The sequence below is a fragment of the Columba livia genome, chromosome 4, assembly GCF_036013475.1.
Source record: "Columba livia isolate bColLiv1 breed racing homer chromosome 4, bColLiv1.pat.W.v2, whole genome shotgun sequence".
Taxonomy (NCBI): domain Eukaryota; kingdom Metazoa; phylum Chordata; class Aves; order Columbiformes; family Columbidae; genus Columba; species Columba livia.
Window position 1 is genome coordinate 16,513,049 of NC_088605.1, and position 16,793 is coordinate 16,529,841.

The 16,793-nt window shown below is 38.2% G+C and overlaps 1 protein-coding gene across 9 annotated transcripts in view; it reads right to left on the minus strand.

Moving 5' to 3' along the window:
* Nucleotides 1-6,208: 6,208 nt before the first annotated feature.
* TAPT1 (transmembrane anterior posterior transformation 1) overlaps nucleotides 6,209-16,793 on the minus strand; it is a 47,776-nt gene continuing 37,191 nt past the window's right edge. For all 9 annotated transcript variants that reach the window (XM_065060601.1, XM_065060600.1, XM_065060598.1 and 6 more), the window contains 4 exons: nucleotides 15,990-16,058; nucleotides 14,557-14,633; nucleotides 11,007-11,167; nucleotides 6,209-8,349 (listed from right to left, as the gene is read on the minus strand). In XM_065060601.1, the coding sequence (XP_064916673.1) occupies nucleotides 8,120-8,349; nucleotides 11,007-11,167; nucleotides 14,557-14,633; nucleotides 15,990-16,058 (537 nt within the window). In that variant the 3' untranslated portion in view covers nucleotides 6,209-8,119. The remainder of the gene's footprint in view (nucleotides 8,350-11,006; nucleotides 11,168-14,556; nucleotides 14,634-15,989; nucleotides 16,059-16,793) is intronic.

Sequence of the window (16,793 nt, forward strand, 5' to 3'; positions counted from 1 at the left end):
TGTGGAACTGGAAGACTGAGGAAGATGTTAGGCAAGTAACTGTCAGAAGGTACCTGAATTGGATGCTGCATTGGACAGGACCTGAGCTGGAACAAGTAGCTCTATCCGGCTCCTGATACCGTGAAACAGGCTTGATTAACAAGGATAAAAAAAGTAGACAAGTAAAACTAGTGAGTGAGTACTGGAACAAAACAGGCAGAAATGAGGCAAAGAGCTCAGAGAACAAACCTCAGCCCTGGCATCCAGGGGCTCTCCACTGCTCTCGTGGCGGGAGCCCAGCCCGTGTGATGAGCACCAGCTCAGAGGAACAAGGAGGAAACAGCAGCAGAATAAAACCAGAGAGATCCCTGTTACGACACAGGCCTCCCAAAGTACGCTAGCTGGTTCAGCATATTGTACTGAACTGTCTTCCCTGATTCTTTAAAAGCTGTGACAGTTGTGTGTATGTATGGCCTAATAATGCAAGTAGCTTAAAAAGATCCAGTAGTGGAAGGGCTGGAGCTGCTGCACTTGTGGGATAACTCTTATAAATGCCTCCTTTGTCTCCTGTGAGGCACTGGCCGGAGCTCAGATGTTCTTACCCCTATCACCCATGATATGTGCCAGGCTGCTACATGCCCACACACAAACTCACCCCATTTTACACGGAGCAAGTGAAACAAAGCCCATCAGCCTTCTTCACGTGCCAGTCAAATCACACCATCATCATCCCTTCCCCTCTGCTGGGTGCTCCGCTGTCAGCTTTGGGATGCAAGGGAGGTCTAAGTGACCTGGATTTAAGTGTACCAGCTGCTTATTACAACACAAGGTCAAGTAGGAAACTTCTGTACTGTGACACAAAGGTGCATTATTTATGGTTACAAAGGGGGCTTTAGCAACAGCCTCCATTTCCTTCTCTGTTCTCCATGTGCAACCTACATCCAGGACAGTCCATCAGAGTTCCCATCAGGCCAGAGCCTCACCTTGGCACCCATCAGCAGAGGGAAACCATACCTGCCCAAATTCCTGAGTAGTGGAACCAAGGAGCGGAAATACCTGCTCTTATAGAGTGCCCAAAGTCAGGCCTCCCCGCAACCCCACAGCGCAGCAAATCACAGGTGACACTAATCCAAGAACAAGGGGGTTTGTTCTTTCTCCTCTATGTACTCAGACCTTGCTCTACAAGGGTTTCTTGTCTGGTATCAAAGAAAACGCTGCTCAAAGGAAGACTGTTCCCAAGTCCTGAGCAGGCACCTTTGCAGAGGCAACTACATGCTTTGGAGACCCGGTGTCCAGCCAGGGGCACAAAAGCACTCCGTAAGTGCTGTTACAGCCAAATTCCGTTCAGGAACCACACAGCTGATTTGAAGGGGCTGGGCTGACAGTCACAGTGACAACAGGGCATGGTTGAGGACTGTGGAATGAAACGAAAAAAGACTTTACCTACTTTGTCCCTACCATGTAAACATACAGAAATGTATCTCTGGAAACATGCACCAAAACGCATGTGATTCCTGCCGTTATGCTTCACGTTCTACATTTGCAGAGGACGTTTTCAAACATCTCTTGTTTTTTTTTCTTTCTCCACTGGTTGAAGTTATTTATCAGCCCCTTACCTCCCTCCTTTTTTTTTTTAAATAAAATTGTAAATATCATTAGCAACCATGCAAATGACACAGGCTTTAGAAGCTCAAGTCTGCTGAACATTACTCCACAGGTGGGCAGAAGGAGAAAAATCTCTGATTATTTTTTCCATGAAAAACATCATCCTCAAAAATTTCTTTTCAAGACACTAGAAAGACTTTCAAATGGCCCAGAATATGCTAAACAGAATTAGCAGGTTTCATGTGGCTATTAGGGCGCAGATTCTTGTTAATTAGGAAGCTCAGGTTTATAGCCGTTGCAGGATTGTGTGTGAAGGCTACCAGGTGCCCTCACACTTGTATTATCCAGTAGTGAAGTTATAACGCTGATAATTTGATATCCATCTCACTATTCACCACAGGCTGCTGACAGCTGCTTGGAATACTATGGCAAACCCAAAGCCAGCAATTCTCTTTAGAAGAAGAAAAGGTAATTACTATAAAAACAAGACAACCAACATCCTTTAATAGTCCAAGAGCCCTTCCCTTCTCAAATTGAATTCCAGTGAGGATATTTTCCTCTACAGACAAGATTTATTCAGTCGTTTGTCTTTTTTCTTTTAAATTGAAAAAAACCCTGGAGATTACAGCCTGAACAAACACTAGAATAACCAACGACAATTTGACATATCCAAAATGACAGCAAGGAGAACACATTTCCTTGGAGTTTGAACTGTTCAGGACAATTTACAGGTAAAAATGTAAGACCTGCCAACTGAGTGTACTGTGTATTGGTCTCTTACTGTGCTCTTCCTGCTCTCCCCAGAGAGAAACCAGGTTATATTGTCCTTACAGTGGTTATGTGAAACTATGTATCTTGTATTTTTGTTTCTTAGGGTTTACAGTTTGGTTAGAATATCAAGAGCTCAGCACACCTAACGCCTCTGGGACAAAAATCCACATTACCGAAAATTTAGACTATGGGAATTTTAATGTTTTATAAACCAGACTTGTAAAATCAATTAAATAAATAGCAATAAAAGAAAGTACACATGCATTCAGATCAAAAGTTGAAATTCAACTCACACGATTTGCCATTTTGAACAGAAGATGTATAAAGCAGGTAAATCAACTCCACAAAATGACTTTGATGCCATTAGCAGAACGTTTACTGTAAAGAATCGTGCATTAAATACACACTGAGGCTTTGGTCCTTGCTTCTGAAAAATGAGGGTCTAGCACAAAAACTAGCTAGACAATTTCCTTCTGCCAATGCGAGGCGAAGTGGCAAGTGGTCACTACATGGCAGAAAAAGCACCACCATAAAGCATTACCTCAGATGGAGCAGAATATGCTCTCCCCCTATGTCAAAGTAATTTTAAGTGACTAAAGGCAACTCACATTTTTAGATCAGCCTGATATGTGTGTGTCTGCTACCGTACTAAGGACATTGTCTCAAGTCAGTAGCTACAGCCAAGCCTCAATGCAAGATTCATTTTCATTACAGCTATGCCTTGCAGGAGTCTAAAGGGCACAGCGTTAAATGACCTGAAAACAAGGTCCCGTAGCTTCGAGGTCACATACATATTCACATACACACATACTTCAGAACTGTTTCCGGAAGAGACTGGTTTAGCACAGCTCCTGCTGCCTTGGCTATAGAAAGAAGCCGGCTGATGGCTATATCGCTGCCTTTAACTGGAATGTCAAGCTCAAATCATATCTGCAAGAAAATTTCAGACCGACAGTCAGTCCTGTCACCAGGATTGTACTTTATAGCATCAACTCAAATACCTTCCCGTTTTCATCTGGTGTTGTAAGCCCAAAAAGCTGCTGTCCAATGCTGCACTTTAGGTTTCATTGCCACACTTCTCAATAAATCAGAGGCATCACTTCCCAAGACTCTGTAATTCCACTTCTCTGAATTACCTATTTTGAACTGTCAGCATCAAACAAGCAATTCCTGAAGTACCTTGATCCTTAATTTATTTTCAGCACAACAGCAGAAATAAGCATCTGTCAGGACTGGACATAACAGGAACACATCCTTTCTGATATTTAAAGCAGTAAACATACATAGAAACTTATGGACAGCTTTTGTCCAACAAACTAAGCATGCATGGGAAGAAGCAATACCAACATAAAACCCGAGCCTTCCCTGAACACCAAATACTGCTCTATTAAAAATATGCTTGCAACATCACACTCATATCAGCAACCTAAAATGAGTAAGTAATTCTTGATATAAAAACATGAAAGTAGTAAAACCAACAGCAAGTATAATACATGCAATGTGACTATTTAGCAAAGTTTACAATAAAACTGCCCCAAACTCACCCTAAAAATTTACAACCCAAGGTAGTGTTGCTGCAAACCACATCTGTGTTCTCATGGAACTGACTCTCGTTCTCCCAGACACTCAACACGTTCTGCAGTTCGGCTGTAAGACAGAAGTGCCTCCAATGACGAGTGAGGCCGTGGCTGTGCTGACAGCATCACTCCAGCCCAGAGCAGTGAACACTTGAAGTAAAGAATCACGTATTAAATACACACTGAGGCTTTGGTCCTTGCTTTTGAGAAATGAGGGTCTAGCACACAAACCAGCGTGGCCCGCAGCCAGGTACAGCCGGGCAGCACCTTTACAAGAATGGCAACTCCCCTGTGGGCAGCGATTTTGCTAAATCAGAGTATAACAGATACCGCAGTCCTAAAAAGGTCTAGCTAGGCTCAGGCTTAGTTGGCATGGCTGATGAAAGATACTCTTCTGCTACAGAAGCAGACACACAGAAATGACAGGTTAGGCGTTTCTGACAGCCTTCAGAGTCTGAGCATCTCATACCGCTACATTAAAAAACCCAAACCTTCCTCGAGCTAAAGATGGTCCCGTTGCACCACTTTGTGTGTGTTCCAGCTCCTTTTGCTACCCGCTTAGTACTCACACAAAAGTATTTGCTTCCTTGGAGTCAGCAGAAGTAAGAGTCCAAATTTCTAAGAAAGAGCAATTACTCTGAAGAAGTTTCAAGAGCAAATTCATGTAGTAATTGTGAAGATAATTTCTGAAGCCGTGATTACTCAAGACCGACACAGTTGGTACAACTCCTAGTTTACTCGCAATGGAGTAGCCCAGTTTCTAAGACGAAACATCACAGCTTCTCAGGAGTTTCACAGAGTTTGATTACATTTTACTATAATGAAATTGCATTCACCTTTGCTTACCAAATATTCAGAATTGTAGCCCAACAGCTGAGCTGGTGTAGCAGCTACAACTGCGCAAATACAGGCTTTAATAAGTGACCTTAGGAACTACACTGACCTACAAAAAACAACTTCTAAATGAATCCTTAGAATATAGAAAACTTTGCATAAAAATAACAACAAAAAAGACAAAGTTGAAAAGTTTCAACCAACTCACTCTAAATTAAGAGGCAAGTAAATTAACAGTGTACTTGTAATTGTAAAACTATTTTGCTCTAGGGGAAATCCTGCTTGTCTGATGAACATCTGAAAGGCATCAAAAGATTAATTAAATAATCCTATGGAAAACAGAGTTGTTCCTTATTGCTCTCATGAATAATATTAATTATAAATACACACCGTAGTGAGTGTGTGCTTTTGGAATTAATTTGGCAACTGTGACTTCAACTGAAATATCACTGCTTGCATCAGAACTGCCTGGATTAGTTTTTTTTTTTTGGAAGAACTCAATTTATTCAATGCTTAACCTCTGATGCTCTTATGTATTGCATTGTTAAGACAGGAGCTTTTCAAGAAAACTTAAAGAAATAAAGAACTGTATCTATATAGATGAGAAATTTGGTGTCACTATTTTTTGTTTTGTGGTTGGTTCCCCCTCAGCCACATCTACAGTTCTGACAGGACCACCCAGGGTCAGAGAAGCTGTGACCTTTCATTAAAGAGGCACTGCTAGATATTCAAGGAATCCCTATTAGTCACGAACAAAAACACGAGAACAATTGGAGAGCTTGGGGCAAGAGTAAACAATGAAATTCCATGCCCGGTTGGGCCCCTACCAGAATTTGGGAGTTTCGGGGCAAGTGTTGCACATCCAACAGCCTCTGTAACCAGCACCTCCAGTACAACATGGAGCAGGGCAGTTACACCTACACAGCAGAGGGCAACCGCAGAGCCCAGTTCCACTGCTTTAGATGGAGTCAGCACAGCTCTGGTGTAAAAGCAAAGCAAAGGCTCCCAGCCTCAAGACGAGGATCTGGGCCGGGACTTGGACTTGAGAGCAGGTGGCCATTGCCCCGTCACTGCGACCGCCACGTGCCCGGGAAATGATCTGCCTACACCTACACCGCACTTACATCTGGCTTTGCTGTGTATGTGTAACTAATGCAACTGTAGTAACTGACTGCATAAATTACAGCTCCCTTAAGACATAGTATTTTTTCATTTACATGAGTTTTGCCTTTGGCATCAATACCCTCCTCCTTCCTACAAGTGGCAATAACCAACTGCTACAGAAATAGATCAGATCTAAAGCCACTGATAACACAGTTCTTATGCACATTGGTGCCCCACATTTGCAAGAATCTTGTTTCATTGAAATCAGAATTTAGTACAGTGAATACATTTTACGTCCACCACCTCTAAATACACAGAAAGAAATGTCGACGCCATACTTTTCCTTTTTTAAACAAATATTACAAAATTGAATTTTATTGAGTTTCACACAAGATGCACTTATAAAATTGATACAGAATGTCATTCAACAGAAAAAAATGAAAGCAACTCCAAGCTTTCTTTAGCAACTGCTAAATAATTCAAAAATAAGACACACCAAATTGACAGATAATCTGAATTTCAATGTGTGAACATCTCCAATTAGTATAAATACATCAAAAATTAAAGAACTTTAGCTTTTTCCCCAGCACAAGTCCTCTTCACCCTCATCCCTGAACAGTAACCACAGATTTTGGCTGTTACTCCAGCTGCTCTTGATGGGAGAGGCCCAAAGCCTGCAGGGAGAAGCTCCCACCAGCGCAGACGCACTGACCTGGACGGCAAAGCCGCCTCATGGCCAAGTCTGCTCAGATACACCGTAACTCCGTCCACCTGTCTCCACGTGCTATATTACTGTAGTCCTGCAAGATTCAGGGATTAGCATATGCATTAAACATTCACATGTTCATAAAGCAAATAAACTTTGGCTTTCCCACTCTGACAAATTAGGAAATTAGCAAAGAGCAAATTTTGTCTTCATTTGTTCAGCACTGAAGTACTTTTATGGTAACTTCCCTTGGAAAGTGGCACTGGTGCTTACTTAAATATCTGAAAGGCATTTGAAGTTAATGCTGTGTTTTAACAATAATATATAAATAATTTATCATTAACTAAAGGGTCTCTTCTGATACAAGTCTCCAGCCTAAGTTTTGAGCTCAAATTTATTCCATTCTTGGTCTTGAGGATTCCAAACCATCTTTCATCAATTCTCCCACAACTGTATCTCACACCAGAAATTAAGATGCATTGTAATTCCTTAATGCTCCTTATATATCTTGTCCATCTATTTGTCTGAGCTCAATCAATTAAAATGAGTAATTCCGACCTGATTGTTTGTATGAGCTTTTATATGCATGTTCTCAGGCAAGTTAATACACAGATGTCATTCTACCCAGAGTTAAACCCCAAAAGCAGTGTAATGTTCTTTCCTGCTGTGTTAGTGCCATACACACAGTTTCAACACAACAGTTGCTCACTGCAATTCACACTGTGTTTCCTCAAGCGCCCCTTTATTATTTTTTCCTACAACAAAAACTCCTCAGCTTTTAAAAATAATTTTATAAATAATTTGCCTTGCAGGACACACAATGTAAGAAATTATTATGCTTCTTATTTGCCCAGTTAAGCAGAACCTTCATTACTGTGATCCTTCCTTTGTGTTTAATATTTAGATAAAATAGTATGCAGTAAGTCTTTCATTTAAAGGCAAAATTTTATTCTGATTACAAGATTTTCAAGGTACATCTTGAAAAGATTTTTCTTCACAAGAATAACTATCTTGACTTACTGTTTTATGTACCAATGCTTTATGTGTTTGTTGATATGAGCACAGGTTTTGAATTCTGCTTGCAGATGTTTAATAAAACATGTAACTGGAAAGGCAAGCTTCTGGTCAAGTTGTCATACATGTCCAGGATTATCCTCACACTGGAGGAACCTTCATGAAAAGCAGTATCTTCTAGAAGAATGGTTTCATAACGCAGAGCAGGATTATGCTTTTTTTTCCAGCCTATTTTCCAGAAAAGTGATCCTGCAGCTCTGCCACCAGGCTACAGACTCACGATCCACCACATTTTCCAAGAGGCAAGTTAAAGATCACTTACTCGACCTGACCAGATACCGAGCCAAGCTACTTGTAGAAAGAAATTAATATTTTTTTTGCCATTAATAATTTAAGTTTTTAAATAAATATTTATGTGCCTTTTTTGGCAACTGTCCATTCTGGTAGCATCTGCTGTCCCAACAGCTCAGTATCCTTAGCACATTGATTAAAAAAACAAAACAAAACAAAACCAAAAACGAAAACAAACTTAGTCAATTCTGTTTCCACAAATAGTAAACCTGTCTATCTCCAACAAGTCTTTCTTTGAAGACCTATGTTTTAATTCTGAACTGTCTTGGCTTATATCTTTTTCTTCTCCATCAGGAGTTGTCAGGAATTGATCAGAATTGCTTGTTACAAGTAAAGATGGCGCGCTCTCCTTCTGGTGCACAGGCTGATTGGTAACTGATGTAGATCCATTTTCATCTGTGGAAAATCCTGTCAGAACAGAAGACAATTACAATGATAATAATGAATTTAACACAGACATCCTGAGGCATCTATAACATCCAGATTCATTCAAAGCTGTCCTGAAAAAGTATGCTGCATCAAATCAGCAGAAACAATAAAGGAATGTTTTGGAGAAGCCACTACTTTTTAGTTTTACTATAACAGATTTCCTTTTCTAATTTGATATAAAGATAGAAAAAGAATTCTACAGAAGTTCAGATAAGGACCAAGAGCATAAACACCAGATCTTAGCACATACACTCCATTCTTCTGGTTTATGTACTAATTATTGTTGGCTTAGGCAAAAATATTTTTGACAGTTGTGTGAATCACACTAATATTTTCTACTGAAACGAAGAAAAGGAATCTCTGTAGAGGGAACTAGATGTGCCTAATTATACATGTACAATAAACCTGGCTCTCTAGGGATAGCTAATAAAGGACTCATGCAGTGCTACACACTTAATAGCACTGGCTCCTAAAGCAGTTCTATTAAAGATGTCTATTTTTATTCCTGTCTCTTACTTCAGTGGAATTGAACACTAGCTCCATTAACCCAAGATATTTGTAACTAATATCCACATACTGTTTCCACATTTTGTTAAAACATTTCAAGTATTAAAATGCAAACGGCCACGAAATAGTTTTCCCTATTTACTATGTCCTCATAAATACTGAGTTATTGTTTCTAAAGGAACCTGATAAAAATCAGGGTAATGTGGAGAGTACTGCAGACCAGCCCAGGGGAACCGTATTTGTCAGAATAGCAGCACTATCCAAATCACTCCGAAACTTTTTCGGTGTAGCATCTCTTCACAATATACCATCTGCCACTTGAAGGTACGTGGATTACTCTCTATAGTCTTATGAAAGTCAAAGGTTCTAAACTTGCATCAAGAAAGGCAACAAGTAATGCTAATTGTAGAACTTTGTTACAAAGGTATTTCCTAACCCAGTAACTTTCAGAGAAAGCTGATCAGTCTATAGATGATTATCAGTAATTAGAAATCCTATCCTTTAAGAGTAAGTTTCAAATTTTCTCCTTCACAATTTTAAATTGTTTCTGTGCATGAGGTAGAAACTCCTAATAAAAAAAACTGACATACATTATAAGCTGATAGAAAGTAGACTAGATTAATTCCCTCACCCTCAACTAGTAGGAGATGAGTTGAGAGACTATTTTGAAAAAAAGCTGGTAAGTGGGGCGCAGGGATCAATCAATATTGCAGAGCCAGCAGTAATAATGCAGACACACAGAAGCTGGGGAAGGTAAAAATAATTTGTTCACATAATTGGGTCTCTAGTAAACAGAGAGCTATTAAAAGGTACAAACCTCCCTGAAAAACTGTTAAAAATTGAGCTTTTTCATCAATGGGAATTTAGAATATTCTAAATAAAAACCAGTGAAGCTTTTGTTTGCTACTTTTTAATAAAAATCTTTCAATTTGAGGAAATAAGCATCTCTGCTGACTGACCTGGTAAAATTGATGCTGCTTCAGCTAAAAACAGTTTTACTTACAGTAAGTTTAAGGGTCAATCTAAGTAAGCATAGCTTATTAAACCTCATATCCAAGTGTAGTACTAGAGTCTTTTATCAAAACATTATCATTATGACAGTTATCTAATGAAAGGCAAAAGGCATTCAGACCAACTCATATTACATTCTTTCATGATGAAACAAAAGCAACTCTATGAATTTAAGCTATTTAAAAACAAACGTCCACACCAAGTTTCTGAACGATGTGATTTGACACAGGTGAGATACAGAGATTTATGGCTGAAACATTAACAGATTCCTAACTCTACTATTGCTGGCAAGACACCATGACGACTAATAAGCACCTTACACTTCAAGTTGTTCAAGTCTTTGGCAAGAAACTGAGCGAACACAATAAAAGCCTCACTGTTCAGTTCTCTAGGGCTCCCATTGAGCTCTTCACAGAGGAAGAGATACAATCCAATTCAGTTGGCTGGAACAATGAAGGTTTCTGTTTCCTTCTACAACATGTCACAGGAATATAATAATGCTCCATTCCAATTATGTATTAACTGCTAATGCTGAGAAAACCACTGCTGCACAGACTTGAAATGCAGTGAGCAGAGACCAGCTGTAATTCCTACTTGGATTTCATAAAGCTTTTCATTCATGTTTTCATGATGTTTTAAAGTAATCAGATCTACTGTGTGCCATGTTTTACATCTATTTCCATAAGAAATTCATAGATGGCTTCCTTACTAAACTTCAGCACTGCCAGAGATGATGTGTAAACAGTTACTTATTTGTGTAGTGACATGGCAGAGAGAGCTGGACTGGATCATCTTTGAAGGCCCCTTCCAACCCAAACCATTCTATGATTATGATTTTCAAACAAAAGCATGCTGTTGTTCTGATGTTTCCATCACCTCTGCATTATCAGGGTGACATCCTAGCAGAGACAAGTATTTATAGCTAAAAGATTCATGAACTGAAAGCAATAAATTCTATTACATTTACAGACGTGTTCACAGCTGTGATACTATACGATAAAGGTCCAGCAACACGGTTACTGTGCTGCAAACAATGTCATGCATCTAGTTTAATATCAAATTTAGTCTGAAAGCAATTTTCATTACAGTTGAAAACAAAACAAGGTAGTTAGTCTTACCTTGGGTAGATTTAAACATGCTTTGCTGTTTGCCAGCTGCTTTCCCTGGGGTGGCAGTAGGGACAGGATTGAATAATTTCTCCTCCATTTTTGCCTCCTTTACATATTGACATGATTTCCCCAGCAATACAATACTGTTAAGGACTTTTAGAGATATTAACCTGGAGAAAAAAAAAAAGGATTTGTTGACATATTTTCATTAGCATATTACAATAACTGCATATTGTTCATACTGCAATTATTCATATTAAAATAATTGCATATGGTTACTGCTGTCTTGGAAGGATTAGCTAACCAATTAAATCCCTTCAATAGCAGCATCAAAAGGTAATTTCCTTCTCCTATCCATTTATTTCAGATTCAATACATTTTTTTCATTTTTTTTTCCTCTCAGAAGGCACCTAGAGAAAAAACATCAAGTTTTATGATAGTATAACATAGGAGCTACAAGGAGAGTTAAGCAGCCATTCAAGAACTAAAAAGGCCCCTCAACAGTGCAAGTCCAAATTAAATGTGCTACAGTCAAAACTGTAGCCTTAAGTGTGCCCTGCCAAGGATCACTAGTGGATTTTTAACCACAAGAAAGCAAATATCTAGCTTTCAAATTATAGGCTAATTACAAATATTCCTTTTTCACACCACAAAGGATGGTCCATAAAACTCAACAAATCCCAAGAGGCAGCACTGCACGGGCAGCACTGCATGACCATCATAGCACAGTCCAGTGGACGGACTAATCACTAATTCGCAGCACAGACTTCAGCAAGTCATTGAAGTCCCTTTTTAAACCTGTCTTCTCATTTGAAGAACAGGAAGGTCTCATCTACCATCAAGTGCTTTTAGATTTACAACTCAAATGAGCTTTGTAAAATCTAAGTTATTTATCATGCAGACCACTGTCCTCTCCAGAGATGAAAGCAGAGGTGAAGCAGGTGAAGGCTCACTACAGAACAAGCAAACAGTGATCTGTTCTCCATACAATGAATGTATATATTCTCTACGCAAATGTAACAAAAGTGAATCTAATGCAGACTCTAAATTCATTCTCCACTCTCTGAAAATCTGTTTATGATGTACATTGCTAACAGACTAAAAAGACGACTTGAAGTGAACATTCACAGATCCATGGAATGGGTCTAACTGCTTAATCATAAAGCAACCCAAGCACACTTCAGCAGCAGCTACGCTCTCTCTCACTGCATTAATGTAATCAGAATTTGTCAAACAGAAAAACAAAGTACACTGCACTTTTAAGGGAATTTTATGCAATACATTTGCTTGTAGAAGAAATTTAGAGAAATGGAAGAATGAGCAGAGCAGACCACTTACAGTACTCAGAAGAAACTCACATTTTAGTATCCAAGCAACCACAAAGAAGATATTTTATACAAGTTGAAAGCTGTGATTCTCTACAATTTCATTAGGTTATTGGGACAGATTTTGTTTCTGAGAGTTGAGAAGCTCTCCTGCATTTTTAATGAGTTTTAGAGATGTTTTCCCTACACTTTTTATGTAACATGCTTTTGTTGAGAAAGAATAGGTGTTTACAGCATGATTTGACTCTGATTTAATGAGATCAGAAGTTGAAAAGGCCATAAATCAACACTCTACTGTATCAGTTCCAGCTTCTCATGGAAAATTATGCAAGAGTTTCTAGTGAGCCTCCTTTATTCTTTTCTGTCAGTCCACCCTGGGCTCAAATTTCTAACAACAACATAAGTTTGCAGTTATTAAAAAATCATAGAAAAATAAAACTCAGGCTTCTTATGCGGGGCAAGACTCTTCAACAATATAACTTACAGTATTACAGTTGTTAAATATCAATACAAACAAATGTGCTCCACATTGTAGTTTCAATCCTTTGCCTGCCCAGTTAACTGTTTCAGATTTTATCAGACTGTTTCTTACATATCTATGCTTTACTAATCTGATGAAAAGCTGAAATTTATGTTCAAAACACAAATTACTTGAAAGATGCAAGAGGTGAGTTAGCTCCAAATCTGAGATCATGGCAGAAGTAAAAATCTGTTCTCACTTTCCAATAAGCACAAAATAAAAAACCCCCTTATTTACTCGTCATCCGTGCCTTCAAAGAGCAGCATTTAATCCTCTACGTTAATCACATTATTTTTTCCTGCCCTACATCCTCCAAGTCACAGAGGCTGGGCTGCAGCAGTGGAATGGGAGATGCAGGGATATATTACATATATTGGGAAAAAGGAAAAACCACCGAGCAGAAGGAAGGTGCTGAGCTTGGTACAACCACAGCTTGCATGTGATGATCAGGCATAGTGCTTTCAGTTGTATAGAGCTGGCTTTACAAAGAACATGGGCACTTCATGTGGTACGGTGGGGAAGAAATCAAAGTACGGTGCAGAAGGATTTGGCTAACAATTTAATATTTGGCCTATATGCAATATCTCAAAGTCCTAATCTGACACTAGAGATGCGCCTCTATACTAATGTGGACTAGACACATCAGATCAAGTTCTATTTTCTTGGCAGATCAAGGTCATCTTAGAGATAAGAGTATCCCTATTCATAAAAAATGTATAGTAATCCTATTCCTTTCATAAAGGTGTTGTAAAACAGCAGCCTCCTTGTTTCTAGTGTACCTGCTGAACCACTGCCCCAGACCCAGAAGTCTTGTACTTCAAGTCTTTCTGCCTTCAGTTGCAAGCACAGCTCGGTAGGGCATCAGAAGAGATCTTCCCACAATATCGTAGGTAGGTTCTCTGTGCTGCAGCAATTTGAATAATTTAATTCTTTATGATCAATTTTGGGAGGACTCCAATGTTTAACAGTACTGAGACACACTGACATAGCTCAGTACACAGCTTTCCTAGAAACTGGTCATGCCCATATATTCTACAGCAAGTGCATCAGAACAAGCAAACTAAATTGGAATTAAAACACAACTAAACACATCTCAGAAGAATCCGGTGAGAAGTTAAGGATAACACAAGTATAAACTGACTTGATACTGAAAGGATACTTGCAAATTACTGGTTTTGGAAAACAAATTGCCATAGGACATCATATTCCTTAACTAAGATCACTTACTGACCCCGCCCTTCCCAGAAAGGGGAGCTTTGCATTTACTTTCTTTCACGGGGCAGTTTCCTAATATGAAGAAAGCCTTGCATTTAGCTACCAGAGAGAAGAATTTACGATCTACTCAGAGCACTTAAACTCTTTTTTTTGGCATACTGAATCTTTCATTCTTCTCACAGAAAGTTTCAATCCTTAGAATTAAATTTCTCCTGTTATGCAGAGGTATGGTGCTTGTCTGTCAAATACGTTCAATCATGTTTTCATTAGTTATTCTCATCACAGACGTTATTGAAGGTTATGATCCCCCAATGCAGTTACAGTATTTAGGGACCAATCTGCACTCTCAATTTCAGTTTATGAGCATAAGTGTTTTACATTTATGTTCTACTGAACACAATCTGTGTTTACATTTATATCTAGAAGTATTAACAGAAGACTTTTTCACATATCTGATCAAATAGTGGCAAATACTTTTCAGTTGTGTGCATTTACTTACCCGCAGTAGAACAGCACAACACAAACATAAGCTAAGACTCCTTGCACTTTTATTGAGCTTGTTACGACTCTGATGAGCTGTTTGAAGGATAAAAGTTAAACAGTACAAACACATTGCATACAATTATTAATAGAATATTTTAACAGTCATTTCTTATTTGGTAAATTCAAGACAGAAGTAGGAACATTTACATTAATAAAAAATTACGCTAATGTTCCCGTTGGTAGTGCTAACTATTCAAGGTTTTGGTTTGAAAAAGTATAATGTCAAGAGATGCTGATGCAGTAAAGCAGAATCAGTGTTTTACACTATGCTCGTATTTTGAATACAAAATTTCTTTGTGGACTAGGCATATGAATCCCAAGTTATAGTAGCAAACAATCCTGAAATATTAGTTTTACTTCAGTACTTCAGTTAGGATTCCAAGTTTGCAAAACACTTCAATTTGTTTTAAACTCACTAGTATCCAGGATATCATATTAGAATACAATTAAGCATTTCAGTTGAATTCTAACTGGATGTAATTTACTTAGTTATAAAAGAATTATGATCATAGTTGTTTTTATTTTGGTTTGGGTTTGTTTGGCTTGGTTTTGTTTTTTTAAATTCTGGATAAAAACTAAGCAAAGCCTGTCAACACTATTTTTCCCCATCTCTATGGGAGAACATTACATTTTAAAGTTAATTTTAAAGTTAATGATATTCTTCCAGGAAAATTATGAATTAGCATCTTTGCTGGCAAAGTAAGGTCACATTCCCAGTATTAAAATAACTACTGCTTGTCTACATGTGTGTATGGGGAAAGTCAGCAGCTATTTACAGAAAACATGCTGCAACAGCTAATTCAGAACAGACAGCATGTGGACATAATTCTAATAATGAAGTGATTCATTTTATAGCAGCATGTCCATGTAACAGGGTTATTTCAGAATAATGTATTCTACAACAGCTCAGAAGCTCAGTGCCCCATATAAAAGAAAACTTTGTCATTAAGCATACCATTACAGGGACAAGCAGAAGGACTCCTATGAAAAACAGAAAAAAAGCCTCGTATACTACTGCTAACCTTCTGGCAACCAGCTGCTTTGACTATTCCAAATGAATGAACAGGATAATTGCCAAAAGGAATAAACATTTCATAAGCACAGATGTAGTTTAATTCCACTGCTACAGTTCAAGTGCACATGAATTCTATAAAATTAATATATATTCCATTTTCTATGAGAAGCTGATAAACAGTAACATCTGTGAAGTTGTAATTAGTATGTGATATAGGCTATCCTGGATACTAACTCAACCTTGCAGCATCATTTCAGTTACTTAAGGTGATCATTTAATCCTCACCACATCAAAATGAGCTAGCTGTCTCACAGGAAGGTATCCTCAAAGTGAGATCTTACTGACAGAAAACTGACAGGAAAAATACAACTTACTAAAACAGCCAGTGGAAGAGGAATGAAACCCATTCTTCTGGAAACCGAATCACTATAATCTGTATATGCCTAGAAAAAACAAAACCAAACAAAAACCAAACAAACATGAAGAATAATGAACTATTCATGCAAAGGAATGAGCTTATTTTAAGTTGGCACACCCTCCAGATAAGAATAATTTCCTGCTAACAGACACTATATTGGTATGAAGTGTACCTATTCAGATTTTGAAATTCAAATGCAGTTAGTTGTACTCTCAGACTAAAATGTAATGCTACCATGACCAGCAAGATTAGCTTTAGTGCTCTAAATCAAGAGCAACTGGAGTATAATACAAATCTCTAAATCGAGAGCAATTAGGACACTGAATTCAAATGCACTATGGTATTTCATCTGTCCATTATTACTAGCTTAGAGACCTTTTTGTACTAATTCGACTTTGATCCACAAATACTGTACAGAAAAACCTGTAACAGGGACAAAAGAACAATCACCCATCACAATAGCCATTTTAAATAATCCACAAACATCTATAATTAGACTCAAGATAAATGCGTGAAAATAATGTTGAAAATATGTTTACATTTGAACTCTCAAAACACTACTTTGCCTGACAGCTTTCATGCAATTTTGAATGTCATGCCAAAGTCAGTGCCTGTATGATGCTACCTCATTTTCCACAGAGGATACTTAGGAGAAGTAATGGAGCTTTCAGAATTAATAAATAGTTACTTTTTAAATCAACAAATTATTAATACTTAATTATTTGTAATTGAAGATGAGGTATAACTACTGCATTCCTAG